The sequence below is a fragment of the Charadrius vociferus genome, unplaced genomic scaffold, assembly GCF_000708025.1.
Source record: "Charadrius vociferus isolate BGI_N301 unplaced genomic scaffold, ASM70802v2 scaffold298, whole genome shotgun sequence".
Lineage (NCBI taxonomy): Eukaryota > Metazoa > Chordata > Aves > Charadriiformes > Charadriidae > Charadrius > Charadrius vociferus.
In genome coordinates this window covers 2,855,349-2,870,236 of record NW_009649936.1, presented here as the reverse complement: position 1 = coordinate 2,870,236, position 14,888 = coordinate 2,855,349, and the positions used below count along the sequence as shown (strand labels likewise).

Sequence of the window (14,888 nt, the reverse complement as noted above, 5' to 3'; positions counted from 1 at the left end):
AAGACATTATTAAAAAAATTAAGCACAAAAGTTACCTATCAGCTTTTCCTAGACTGTGTAGCCTTTAAGATGGTTCCCCACTCTTCTGGAAATTTTCTCCTTTTACTGACCAACATAAGGGATCTTTTTTGCCTACAGAAGCTGCTGGCATGCTGAGCAGCAGAAGTAGATAATAGACTCCATAGCGGAAAATAAAAGACAGAATAGATTAGAAATCAAGTTTGTTGTTTTTCATAAACAAGCAGAGCTAATACCCCGTAGATGGTCAGACCATTACGAAGCCATCCGCAGATGGTCTCTGTGGCGGGGCAAATATTACAATTTTTACTAGAGAAACCAGATTGATGCCCATTAAAATAAATGTCTTCAGAGCTTTTTATTAGGTTCTTATTCTCCGCAGTTGAATCTCCTTTCCTCTCTTTCCTGAGGTAGTAGCATTTATTGACATCCTAAATCTCTTCAGTGTAAGAGAATGCAGAATTTAAGATTAGATGCTTAGCGCTAGATTCACCTGACTTTAAGCTAGACTTCTAAAGGTTAGTTGTAAAAGTCTAAGCAGCTCACCCTGAGCTCCTTTTATTATCAATAAGAAGTCTTTCGTCATCTTTAAGGCAAGATGAATGGCCCTCTAGAAGGTCTTTTTTTCTCCCCAAGGACTGCTATAGAAGAGGTCCTCATTTGACTAGCTGAAGGCTTGGATAAGTAATTTTTAGCCACCTGAAGTTAGGTTGAGATGAATGCTACTGACTGGTTCTGTGAACATGCTCTACCTCCATGCACAGGTAAATGCTTTTGTGTATATATAGAACGTAAAAACGCCCTCCTGCTAGTATTAATATACAGAATATATACATATTTATTGTTTGTGTTAATGTACTTGTATAGAGAATGCCTACATAAATATAGAGGGTTGTACCTTGTTGATTTTAATATATTTGGGTTCTGTTCCCATCATCAGAGTATCAGATGCTATTGGTCTATCTGCATCTATCTAGACAATAAAAATATAATTCACTCTGGAAGGCTAGACGAAACTAGTTCTCCTACAGCTCTCCTTATACATTAACTGATAGTATTTCATGGCTTTTTAGCTCAGAACTGAGCTGTTATAGACCCAAGTCACTGTGCTTAAAAGTATACTTACTTGCATGAATGAGCAGTGAATGAAAACCATTAATGTCCCAGCATGCACTGCTCACCAATACTCATTTTTGTTGTAGCCAGAGTTTCATAGTGTGCTTCTGCTTCATTTAAACCCGTCAATACCTCAATTAGTGCTTGCTTCTCTTCCCCTGGGAGGGACATTTACACATGTCACTTCACAGCCTCCAAAATCTAGAAGACCCATGGGAACAGCTGGGTCATAAAATATATCCTGATTAAAGCTTGTGTTTCCCAGTGACTTTCTGCCTTTTTTTTTTTTTTCTTCTACACTTGTAAACTGTTCAGGTATTTTTAATGAAAGGGCATAAATGGGAAGTCTAAAGCGTAACAACTTGAAAGAAAATGAACACCCTCCCATGTGCTTCTACAGTCTCTGGTTTTTACTGATTTGCATTCAGTAAGTCACAAAAAATTAGAGCACTGTACTTTACAATTATGATAGCAGTAACCCTCTCACTTAACATTAAAACTTGATGCCATCTTGATGGCAGACTGAATTCAATTTAAGATCAAAGCATTGGAGAAGTTATCTAAAATTCTATATGGCTAGTTTATTTAACATTCCTTCTCTTTTCAGCCTGACTTTTATACAGGGTGATGAAAGATCATAATTGACTTGGAATAGAAAGTGGCCGAAGAAATTTATGCTTAATGGATACGTGTTTCTGATACTAATTTTTAGGCATCCATACTTTTCAACAATGGCAATGATGGTAACACTAACATTGTCCATTAATTACTTGTGAAGTAAGATGGTCTATGTCTAAATCTTCATAAATCACAATTATATACTTGCTAATTTAATTTTTTATAGATCTTCGATCACTTATTTTTGTTCTGACAATTAGCCAAGCTTCAGTGAAACGGATTTTCCAGTGCCTCGTGTGGGTTACCATAGTTTGTCACAAATTTCTGCAGGCTTTTGCTATAACTGACTGCAGGGAACAAAGCTGTCAGCTTATCATTTCCCATTTTCTTTCTTTTAGTTATTAGGAAGTGCAGTTAGACAAAATGGGAATTGAAGCTGCATGGCAAAGCAAAAGAAAGTCACATTCATTTCAGAACCATGTCAAAGTCAAAGGAAAGACCAAGAGATACAAGCAGCTGCTGGTCTCCTGTGCATCATTTGAAGACGGCAGTCTGCACTGTACAAACATAAAACTAATGCAAGAAAAGACCTCAGGAAGAGGAAAGAATTGCCTTTGTGATTTGAAAGAAAAGACCTTTTTTATTTTATTAATGTGCCTTTTGGTTAAAATTCATAGTTGTCATGCAAAATAAATCAACTTCTTTTCCTATAATGTGACCTGAAACCACTTCTGAGTGAATAAGATATGAGCCCTAAATGTTCACAGCCTTTACCCTGACATATTCAATCAGATCATGAGGCATTGGTGAAGCTGCCAAGTACTCAAGACATCATTGTCATTCTTATTAAAGCTTAGCATCAAACAAGGCCTGTTCTAGCTTGGAAACACATGTCTGAATAATACTTATAATCAAAGTAACTATATTTAAATCAGTGGAATAGCTAGCTGTAATGGTATTTTAGGGTGTACAGAAACCTTATTCATTGCCACTCGGTGATTTATTTTTTTTAGGATTTTTTTCAAAGATTACCTTGCATGGATGTCCTAGTATTCTAATAATGCAGTTTTTACATTCAGAGTCTCTTTTTTTTCATATGGGATTTGTAATGCAAACAGGTAGCTGGGATACGGACAGATCACAACTGTGTTTACTTTCTCTCTTATTTATATGTCATAATTATCATGGATGTCACTCTTCACTAAATGGAAACATAAAGATGCAGTTTCTGCTGTGCAGTCTCTTCTTCCATGGCAGTACTGTTTTCATACTGTTCTGTCAAAGAATTATTTTGCTAATAGAAGTGCTAATGAAGCTCTTACCTATTGTCCAGAAATCCATTCATCCAACAGTTATTAATGGAACCATACAAAAAGCTACTAGCCCTCCTTTTAAGGCAGCTTGGGGATAGAAGGTAATTTCATTTGGTTTGCTTTATTTTAAAAATGTCTTCAGGTATATATCTATCAATAAATTTTCTGTATTTATTTTATATACCGTGTAGACTCCTGATAAGTAAATAATTCAGTCTATATTAACTCATCAAATTTTTGCTTCTCTCCTCAAAATCCTCAGGTTTAAGTGTTTGAAATTATTTCCCCTAGTCTGGAACATCAGTGGCAATTCATTTCAAAGCATTTGTTTTTTTGAATTTGAAATTCGTGCCACATTGATTAGTTTTATACATCACCCAGTACTATTTCTACTTGAAAATCACATTGCTTACACAAAGAATGCATTACTAATTCCAAGCAATATCAAAATATCAAAATTCACTTTAATGAAATATTTACATATTTGAAATTGAATTTTAAAAATATTTAACCTAAAAGAACATGGGCTCTGAGGAGGTTCCCAACAGATGAACATGCCTAGGTCCCAAACATGACGTTCATTTTCAAAATTAGTGAATATTGGTAGAAAATAGTTTTCATTAATTATATGTCCTTTTTTTTAAAAATATTCATAAAAATGGATGCTTATTTTTGTGTTAACATATTTCTTTCACCCTTTGAGACATGCAGTTTGTTTTCTAATTTTGAGCACCTCTTGAGGATGAGGACTAAGAGCATTATTTTCACCTGCTGGAGAGGTCACAGTTTTGCCTAGAAACTGTGTGCTGAAGTTGAAGTACTTGAGTAGTCCTGTTGATTTAGAATTCTCTGCTAGATTCAGGACACCATTTGAATTCTGCAGAGATGCTACTTAAGTAAGCAGAAATTTCACTTATCAGAAAGGGAAAACTGAAGTTAAGAGAAAAATTTTTGTAACACACTCACTGAGTCCTGAAAGTCTACTAAATTTTAAAATAAATTAACAAATAGAAATCAACTAATTATAGTGTGCGAGCTAGTCTCCCTTAAATATAAGTAATGTATTTGCATGGACTTTCTTTGCCTGAGCAAAAGTCAATTGAGGAAGACGAAATTTGTTTTGGAGGTAAAAAATCTCATCTGGCATGGATAGAAGAGTATTCTCACTGTAGATGACCAGCATGAGAGGACATGCTGCATCTGGCTTAAACATTAATTTGGAATTTTAATTCATTTTTTCAATATGTATTCATTTCAACTTTAATACATTTTTCTCTTATCAGAACTCCTATGCTCATTCACAATGTTATTTTTACGCAAGGTTGTTGAAACTACATCAAAGGTTCTCTGTTCTAGAAGCTGTACAAGAAATACAGATGGAGTTCATCTTCTCTCATTACAGCATTAGTGTGCATATCTCTGCAAAAGAGCAGGGCATTTCAGGTTCCTGAATGATCAGTGTAAAGAAGAGGCTTTTGAAGACACAGTTCATCTGGTTAGATGAACAGTACTCCAAAAGTATCATCTTTCTTTCCATTGAGGAGGTCTACGGTGCCTAGCTTGGCATAAATGCTTGCAAGATGAATCCCACTATGGTGACAGACATTTCCCCAAACTGGCCCATTCAAGCATGCTCCAGTGAAGCAGCCAAGTTATGTGGGAGGACACTTTTCCCGGGCAGAGATTTTCAGACCAAGAGAATTGGAGGCATGGTAGGATATGTTGATATGCCAGGAGTCACATTATTGACAGAGGCCAGGACGTGCCTGTTACCAAGCACTCTCTCAATTTCTCACTGCATTCAGTTATCTCCAGATCATTCTATCATTAGATTTGTTTATCTGGTGCATCTTTTCCATCCCCTTTCTCAAGAACAACTTGAATCAGTGTTAATGTTTGGCTATGATCAGCAATCTAACTTTCAATTCAGCTCAAAACACATTGTAGAGTGTCACATGGCATCTCCCCATTAATTGGGGTGTTGGCTGTGTTGTATTCCTCTCTTCTCACCACAGCCAGGTTGCTAGAAAAATACCATTTGGAAACTACAGACAGCGATAGTTCTTAAACACACTGAGAACTTCAGTCAGTCTTAGAATCATTTGAGGATGCTACAAGGATGTTTAGTGTTTAATTACAAACTAAAAGATAGGGAGCCTTTTAATTTGCTTTCTTCCCACATGGCTATTTCCATCTATGAGCTGAAAGAGACAAAAAAATAGTTATTTCCCACCACCACCACTCTGGTCCCTACATAATTTTTAACATGAATGTGAATTTTGGTTTTCTAATAATTTCTGATGGTTTATTCTAAAAGCATTCAAAAGTTTCTGTTAACTTTGCTCATAGTAAGCTTCACCTAGCTTACTATAGCCTTCTTATTCTGGGTAATAAGACTAGTCTTTGTCAAGGTAATGAAATGTTTTCATTTTTATTTGCATTCAGTTCCTGACGAAACACTCAGCAATAGCCGAGAAAAGAAAGTGAGATTAAATAGTTTTTATTGAATCCCAGTAAAGATCCGGGTTCCGTTTTCTTCAAGAGTGGGACAAAAGGTTCTTGTTTTGTCTGAGCCAGTTCCATAATTCTTAAGAGTTGCCATGAAGGAAGGGGAATATAATGGGTTGATTGGGAAAAGGAATAAACAATTCAGCTTTCCAAATGGAAGCCCAACTTTAAACAAAGACTTCTCCTAGATTAATGCTGCTGGCATTGATATGCATACCTTGAAGATGGAAATCATCATAATCGACAAACTGTAGCTTCTATTTTCTCCTATTTTGACCAATAGTTCTTTAGCAATGGCCAGCACCACATGGCATGCCTCAGAGAAAGATGTAGAGAACCCCAGAAGAGAGACATTTGTATGAATTTGTTCCATAAGGAAGTCTACTCCAAAATCCTGTAAATTGACACTATGCGTTCCTTGAACTAGCACAGTAATATGCCCTTCACTTCCAAAATTCTCTTATATAAATACATATCATTTTATGTGTGTGTGTATATAATGTATATTTGAAGAGATATAAAGGATACACACACTTAATATGGCATCTGAATCATCTTAATATATTTCTAAATGACTTCACTTTTTTTTTAAGACATCCTACGAGAATATCTCATGCATATATAGTACAGATTTAGTTTGCTTATTTACAGTTTTCTAGATTATTTTGTCAGTAAGGAGCAAGCATATTTATCTCAGTTATTTACATCAGTAATTTGATTAAAGATAGTTGGAGGATGAAGAAATACGTTGCCTAAAATATCGTTGGGAATGTGGCTTTGTTACCAGAAATCTTTTGACACAGAGGAAGATAAAAAGGAGAGCTTATGGTTTAGGATCATTGGAGATAATTTGTGAAGAGTAAAAAATCAGCTTTGGAGGAAGGGGAAATATTTAGCTGTGAGGCATTGCTATGGCAATAAGGAATCAGTGTGGAAGATTATGTGAGAGGAAGGGAAGGATAAGTAGGGATAAAGCTGTATCTAAGGACTAAAGTCATCTTTCTTTGCATGTTATGCTGCTCTTATTAAGAAAGTTTGCTGGGGAAAAAAAATAATTGAGCTTCAGAAGCTGGCCTCTGCTTTTTAAAAAGCAAGCAAGATGGTCGCGGTGTTTCATTTGGCACTGTCACCCATCAGGGTATTCTTGGTACATAAGTGTTTAGGAGACCTGAGAGTGAGGAGGGAGTCTCTGAGACAGACTTTGAAGAGGCGCCCTTCCTGTGCCACGTGTCGCCCTGGCTGACACGCTGTGCCCTGTTTGCCCATCATGGTTGCCGTGTTCCCGGTCCCCAGCATTCCCCAGGCTGCTTTGTATAGGCAGGGAGGCGGTGGCCATTGCTCCGGCAAGGCCCCAGCCTGTTCATCGCCTCCAGCCAGAGCTGCCGGCTCCGGGAGGGTCACTGCGCTGCCCTGATGTGTCCCTACCTCAGGAAAACTACCTGCGCACCCAACTCTGCTGCTGCGCCGTGGGGCGGGCCAGTGCCGGTGCCGAAACAGCTCCCCTCAGCAACTGGCCACCGACTGATCGCTTCAGGAGTAATTATAAGGAGCATAAATTTATTTGGACAGGAATTCTGCAGAGGTACCAGTCTGATGTAAGTGCTAAGATTACGTAGGTCTGTACGGGAAGGTGGCTGGGAGATGTTGGAGTGGGTCTGAATCGGGGGCCCTCCACTGGGAAGGGGCTGTCTGTTGTTTGGGAGTGGATGTGGCACAGGCAAGACTTCTGCTGGAGCATGAAGGCAGGACGGTGTCTGGTTTCCAGAGCCCTTTCTCAGTTGCAGCTCTTCCCTGGGAGCAGTGCCTCTGCTTGTGCTGCAGCTCTGTTTCTCAGTGTTGAGAGCAAATGACATTCTTTCTGCCTTTCTGGAAAACATTTTGAAAGAAAAAGTAGTATATTCTTCTCAGGCTCGGCTTAGGATTATGTTAGCCTGATTTAGGCTGCAAAGAGTGAGGGACATATGTACGATGAGGGCAAATGCCCAAGTTTGTTGGCAGGAGGAGTTTCAGTTTGCGTCTCACTTAGAGGAGGAGATTAAAAGAGATTAAATCAGTACCTCTTGCTGCACTGCTCTCGCTAGCAAGAGGCAGGTGCAGTTGTCCACGTGTGCCTCCCCTTGCTGGATTTCTGAGTGACACCAGTTAGGAGAAGATTTATAGGAATGTCGTATCAAGAGAAACCCATTGAATGGCTTCAAGATGAGAGAGTCTTGGGTACAACAACCCCACGCAGCGCTACAGGCTTGGGGATGAGTGGCTGGAAAGGGGGCCAGTGAAAAAAGGCCCTGGGGGTCTTTAAAAGACGTGTAGGTGTGGCGCCTAAGGACTTGGTTCGGTGGTGGACTTGGCAGTGTTAGGTTTACAGTTGGGCTTGATGATCTTCAAGGTCTTTTCCAACCTAAATGATTCTGTGATTCTGTGACTGATGGCAAGGACGCCGGCAGCTGTAAAGAAAATCTGCTTAGGCATTTTGGGAGGTTGGCAGGATTTAATTCGGGAAGGGAAATGATGTTGGAGGAGGAAAATATTGCAGTAGGGGTTAGGGAACATTTGAGAACCCGAGGAGGTCGCAGGAAGAAGAGGAAAGGGAGAGGTGAAGGGGACTGGAGTGTGTTGCATTAAGAGAAAAAGAGGGACATGGAGAGGTGCGGCAAATGGAGAAGGAAGGGACATGTGGGAGGCTTGAGAGATTATGGAAGGAAGAAAGGTGGTGGCACAAGCTAATGAAGGTAACGTGAACTCCTTAATAGCCTGCCACTCATTTGAATTGGGTCTCTTGTTGGTGAACAAAGTGCATAAAAGGATATATTGGTATATTTCAGGTGTTGCAGATGAGGGCAGATATGTGCAATGCACATACAGGGCCCACAGGCCTGCAGCTGCATAGGCCTCGTACACTAGCTTCTGTGTTTGGCAGCAACTAGGAGGTGGCTGCAAAATGTGACTTTCTGAAAGTAACCTCCTTGTGGGGACTAGTACCGGGGCAGATGGCAGATAAAACTGACGCTATTTTCATTCTCTGGAAGACAGAATCAGACTCATCCTAATTTTCTATTCTGAGTATTCATCATTTCTTCTCTTTGAATGCTTCTCTGACAAAACTAATTGGTACCTAATATCCAAACAGTTAAACAAGACGTACTTCATCACTAATGTGTATCAATGTCTGAAGAGCCTCGTGTCTCACACAAGACCTTACTTAAAGAGTTCTCCCTGTAATTAGATCCCATTTGTAACTCTACCCGGAGCTCCAAAGCCCTGTTAATTTTCAAATAGGTTTGTTTTGGTTCAGCAAGCCTTTGAACAGTAAGGGCTGCATCCTGACATATTGTCATATCCAAGCATCAACAGCTCTGGCATGTGAAAAGGTCATGCCATCAAGTATTAACATTTCAGAATAGCGATTATAGTGATTCATTTAAATAAGGAATTTTTTTACTGTCCCGTAGCAACAGACACAATTTATGCAGGAGGAAAGACCGGGGAGGCCTCAGATCATGTTCTGTGCCAATGTTATCTTCTTAAAATAGAGACCCAGAGATGGTCAGACAGAATAAGTGAGTTGTTCTGATAAGAAGAGGCAAGTGTTCATGCATAAAAACAAGGAAAGTGGGGCTATTGCACACGGTAGCCCTGGAGCACAAGAGGTAGCAACTCTTTACTGCCACCTAATACGCTCAAATTCATTCAGAAGAGAGCAGTTCTGTGTGCTGTCCAGTGCTTTCCAGCGTCTCCCAAGCAAGGCCAGAACTGAAAGACAGACTCACAGACTTTAATTCTTCCTACTCACAAATGCCCAGATGCTTATTCATTGGTGGACAAATCATATAGGACAGAAAGGACAAGCTACTGAGGACACCAAAGAGACAATCCTGTTTCAAAAATGCCATGTTTTGAGGGGTTTGCAGTAAATAACTCTGAGGATTTTCTCTTTCAATTTCCACAGAAATTTTTATTCAAAAATGTGAAAATGCTTGGGGTTTAAGCCTATTCTTGCTAGCAAGAGAGTACTTTTTTTCAACATTAAAAATTTTTGGAGTCCTGAATGATTCATGAAGTTGACAATTATGTCCAAACTGTTCTGCAAATACCTTCTGAATACAATAAAAACACAAATCAAGCTGGGTTTATTGTCAGTTTAATTATACTTTCAGTTCAGTACAGTTTAACTATGCAATCAGCACATACACGGATAGTAAGGTCTTTGGTGCAGGGCCTTTCTTTTAATGTTGTACAGCTCCTGGTTTAATTAAGCCCTCATTTTGATAGGTCATTACTGTCGTACAAAATGGTAGAGCATATATCTGTCAGCAAATAAAACAGTAGCTCATCAGAAGGAATAAGACATTTTTATCAGTTCTTTATTAACCCTATATCTGAATGCTTATTACTTACAGCACCTTTATGTACTGTGAATATTTTAATTATGTTGCAAGTTGTCCTATAAGCAGCAAAAGAAATGGAGCCCACATTCCTTTGGATTCACATCTTCTTGTCTCTACAGCCCAGCTGTCCAGTCCCAGCTCCTCTCTGCTAAGTTTGAAGTCCATCTTCAATCTTAAGAACATTCTCTTACACAGAAATGAAAGTAAAAGAATTTCTCACGTTTTTTGCCATCTGGTCAAATATGGACAAGCTGAATGAGACCCAGATTGAAGGGCCAACCCTATATCATCAGACTAGTCAGCTCATTGATGAACTATCTTTTTCTGTTTTTTCTGTTCTTAGTTCCAGCTATGATAACTTCCTATCCAAATACCACCTTGGCAACGCAAGGTCAAAAGAAGGAGATGAGCTGCACAGCACATGGAGAGAAACCCATCATTGTCCGCTGGGAAAAAGAAGACCGAATCATTAACCCTGAAATGTCCCGTTACCTTGTTTCCACCAAGGAAGTTGGAGATGAAGTGATCTCTACTCTGCAGGTAAGAAAATAAAGTGACACACGACTCGTCTACATGTGTGAGAGTGTTGCTTGATTTGGGTTGGGTAGGGATGCACAGCTACCTCTGCCCTACAAAGTCAGAGCCCCACCACTCGTTCCACCCATGGCGCAGCCCTGGGGAGCTGGCAGCAAGAGGAGGTAGAGGAAACTTCTACATCCCACCCTCCAGAAAAATTAGTCTCCCTGCTAGTTAGTTCCTCCTCCAGAGGCAACAAGAGAGTGAGCCTGGCTGGCAGCACCCTTTCCTTTCTGTCTCAGGAGCAACATGGCTCATGCCTTAGCCTGCCCTTCCTGGGACGGCACGGCTCAGTTTTGAGTACGCTGCTGATAAGCATTGAGTGAATATCTGACCCCTAGCTCTGATGTGTGTCAGGCTTACCTTCACCAAAATCATTAAGCTTTGAGTTTTCAGATAAAAATGCTGTCTTTTTAAAGTACTTTTTCTCCCTCCCTTTCACTTTGTGGGGACTTTTACAAAGTCAGGTTAATCACTGGGTTCAAAGAGAGGTGGAAGGAAAAGGCACATGTAGATATGTAAGTAGTATATCTACTGCTGCCAGTAGTATTTGGCGCTTATGGTACACAGTAGCAGAAGCCACCAAGCCACCTAGCAAACGCTCATAGTCTACATCTTCACTTCTGCTTCTGTGACGGGCAGCTGTCTGGTGGTGTGGGAACCATGCACCTTGACTTGCTTGACAAATTAGTATGTTTGACTCCATTAACTCCTAAGTGGCTGACCTAGGTTAGATTGAGGGGTTACATGAGTGACACTGATGTTTTGGGGACCTAAGTTTCCCCAAGATGCCATGGAAGCAAAGGAAGCTCCTGCTGTTCTGGAGTCACCTACAATGAGTGGGGCTATGACATTGCCCTCAGTATACCAGGATACATCTTTTCCCACTCAAATCTAAAATTTACCAACATGAGCAAGTTATCTGTCCATTCCTTTGCATTTTTACATGTGCCTTTATGAAATCTAAAAGAATTTTTTAAAAAATCATATAGATTCTTAGTCAAAAATCTTGATTTTCCATTTTTCAGTCACATTCTTAAAAGCATCTTTACCAGGCTCAACAAAATAATTATCTAGCTGTCTGGTGATTGTCTATATTCTAGTGTAACTCCTAAGGTATATCTCTTTCTTTACTAGCCAAAAATTCTGTTGAATGATATCCAGTAAAAATCTGGTTTTGCTCTCTGTGAGGGAGGTTTGTCATTGATTTCTACAAGGAAGAATAAGTTCTATGTGTGATTTTGTTCACATTAGTATATTTGTGTTATGAATAATATTTAATTATAGGATAAACCTCTAGACTTCTGTGCTCTCATTCATCTTATTGACTTTAATAAGATAATGCCTGGGTGCACAACAATATTTCTTTTTGGAAGGTTGGAGACCTGCTTGGAGAATTCTCTTCTGAAGCAGTTGTGTACGGTAGCAGCATTCTATATCCATATGTATGTTACATACAAAACCTTTGACTTCTGAGAGATAAAATGTGCCAAAGATGGAAAATATTGGGATTAAGGTTGTCTCTGAAGCTTTTAACTTAGTGCTTTTGCATGTGTGCATGACGATGTGATCTTTAGTTGTATACTCAGATTTTATTTTTTCTGCAGGACCCCTGCCTCAGTCAGGCATGACTTGGATTTTCTCTGGAGTTGAATTAGGGTTGAGTAATGAAAGACACTGTGTGATGCAAGGCTGATCATTGAAACCAAACTTTTCACAGGTGGCCAATAATTGTGTGTTCTTTGTTTTCTAGGTACTTGCCTTGAGCCCTTGGGGTCTGATTTGCAGAAGTACTAAGCCCTCATAGCTGCAGCTTAACTCAATGGAAGCTGTTATGAACACATGAAATGCTATTTATTGCTAAGGACTCTGAGGGGGGGGAAAGAAGGCCCTAGATGTATCAAATTCGGCTCTGAAAAATTTTATATTCCTATCTTAAAGGAACTTAACACAGCTTGACAAGTTACCACATCTCAGATGATAACTCTCCAGTATCCTTGTAGCAATTGGGAAATTAGTCCATTTATCTTAACCAGTGGTGAATAGGAGGTGTCCTCATATTGCTTTGGCTTTGCTGAGGAATAAAGAGCACGTGGAGTTACCATGGCTCAGCTAATATGTGGCAACCTGTCAAGCAGTCACAAACATTATCATATGTCTGGTTCCTTAATTCCCCATACGAAATGGTGGTAATGCTCTTCATGATGTCAGGATTTATGAAAATAAATTCACTCGTTTCTGAAATGGATATTACATAGGCGAATGCCACAGAAAAAGCTATGAGAAAATGAATAGGTCTGTCTTCAGGGCACAGTTTGAACTGTGTGCAGTAAATAAAGTGTGGAGCAGCACACTGAACGATACTGAACCATGAGGAGAAAATGGTATTTGAAATCTCTGCTCATTTAAAAAATCCTCTCCCTATTGTACGTTGAATGAAGCAGTGGTCCTGTAGAAAAATAACATTATGATCATGTACTTAAAGACTATGTACAACTGTCTGTTATTAAATAACAAATTGAAAAGAAAGACCACCCCAAATTTTATTATGAGGCACCATGCTGAATACTACAGGGTTCACCTGTGTTTGAACCTTTATTTCCTCCACACAGACTTCAGCCACTTGAGTTATTTTCAGAAATAACTGGAAAAACTTGCAGGCAGCAGGAGGCACCATTGTGTATGGAAAATTTCAGCCAACTGTTAAATACTTGGCACACTCATGAGTAACTGGAAACAAGACTCCTAATGAGAAGCTACAGGAATAGGTGGTGCTCCAATTCCTGACTACACATGTTGAGCTGATAGCCTGCTTCCTCGACCCAGGTGTTCCTAGTCCTGATAAGTCTCAGTATTTTGGATGCTTTACTATACATATGTACATATGTGTATAACACACAATATCTATTTATTGCTGTCAAGTAAAAGAGTTTGTACAATTTTTCTTGCGCAATACAGAAAAGCTGTTGGTTTATTTTTCCTGCGTGCTGTTCAATCAATCACTTCTTTTCAAACCACCTATAGATTTTGCCAACCGTGCGTGAAGATTCTGGCTTCTTTTCCTGCCATGCCATCAATTCTTATGGGGAGGATCGTGGAATAATTCAGCTCACTGTGCAAGGTAGGAAGAGGACAACATAAGGAAAAAAACACAGCTATTGTAGTACAGTAAGTGTATGCCATCCTCAGAAATATGTTGGGGGAGGGAGGCTCTGATTCCTAATTAAATGTATTCCTCATTGTCAAAGAAATGAGGAGCCACATTAAGATACTCAGTCTCTCGTTTCCAGTATCACAGATTAAATAAAAATTAAGGATAAGATCAAGTCTTTCTAGATCAGTACAAATTAATAAGGAGACATTTTTCTTAAATACACTAGCTGTCGATCTACTAAAGATACTTAAAACTAACATCTTCAGTGGGGACAGTGGATGTGAGGGGATTACTTTTAAGAGGAAGGGAAGAAGGGTTGCATTTGTTTTTAAAGAACAAATGTGCTTAAAACCCAAGTCTGAAATAAAGCAAAAGCGATCTGACTTTATCTCTAGAGAAAAGCTACACCTACTGTGGATCTTTAAACAAAAGACTTCAAGTTTAATCGGTCAAAATAAATTGTAATCAGTTTGCACAATGCAAACTCTAGGAACCTGTGTTACCTGGGGCTGGGGTTCCCCTCCTGCAGGGTTTCACTCAGGCAGACAGCAGCAAGTCCTGGGGTGGCACAGGCAGGACTCGGCCACTGGTCACTGCTTATTTCTGTGCCATGCTTGTTCTTGCGCTTGTATGCCTTTGAGCATGCACACAACAAATTTAAAGGACTTGCAAATTTCTTCCTTCCCTCTCTTGATTTCAAGTAACTGCAGATGTCAGCAAATGCCTAAGGCAGCCATGTCGAAAAATTCGGGTGGAGGTTGGGGACAGGTTCTCAGTTACACCACTGCTCATTTAAACTGCCTTGACAATTTAAAGGGCCATTAAAATGGGTATAAATGCTATTTATTCATATCCTTAACTCTAGAAGCAGAAAGAGGCTTTAGTGCAATTTTAAACTGTTATCAAATTATTCTTTCCTTAAATAAAGACTTTTAAACATATTCAGAGATAGAAATGTTGCTCCCTCCCCCCACAAATTTTAGCACTTTAAAGTTTAGTATTCATATTTCTACCATCACATTTTGTTTAAAACCTGTAGAATTATCAGTGAAATATGGTGTTCAAGGCAAAAATCTTTTTTAGCATGAGTAGTTCAATCTGGGGTGCTTTTAAGGAAATGCAATTCTATGTTGCACAGAAGAAGGTTAAACAGAAGTCAGTACTCAAGATTACATCAGTGACTCCTAGTTGAAAAGTGAC

The 14,888-nt window shown here is 39.3% G+C and overlaps 1 protein-coding gene across 1 annotated transcript in view; it reads left to right on the top strand.

Annotated features, from left to right (window-relative positions):
* The window catches only part of DSCAM (Down syndrome cell adhesion molecule), a 413,961-nt gene that overhangs the window by 288,647 nt on the left and 110,426 nt on the right, over window positions 1-14,888 (top strand). Inside the window, exons 12-13 of the mRNA XM_009891369.1 lie at window positions 10,302-10,498; window positions 13,559-13,655. Coding sequence (XP_009889671.1) covers window positions 10,302-10,498; window positions 13,559-13,655 — 294 coding nt within the window. The remainder of the gene's footprint in view (window positions 1-10,301; window positions 10,499-13,558; window positions 13,656-14,888) is intronic.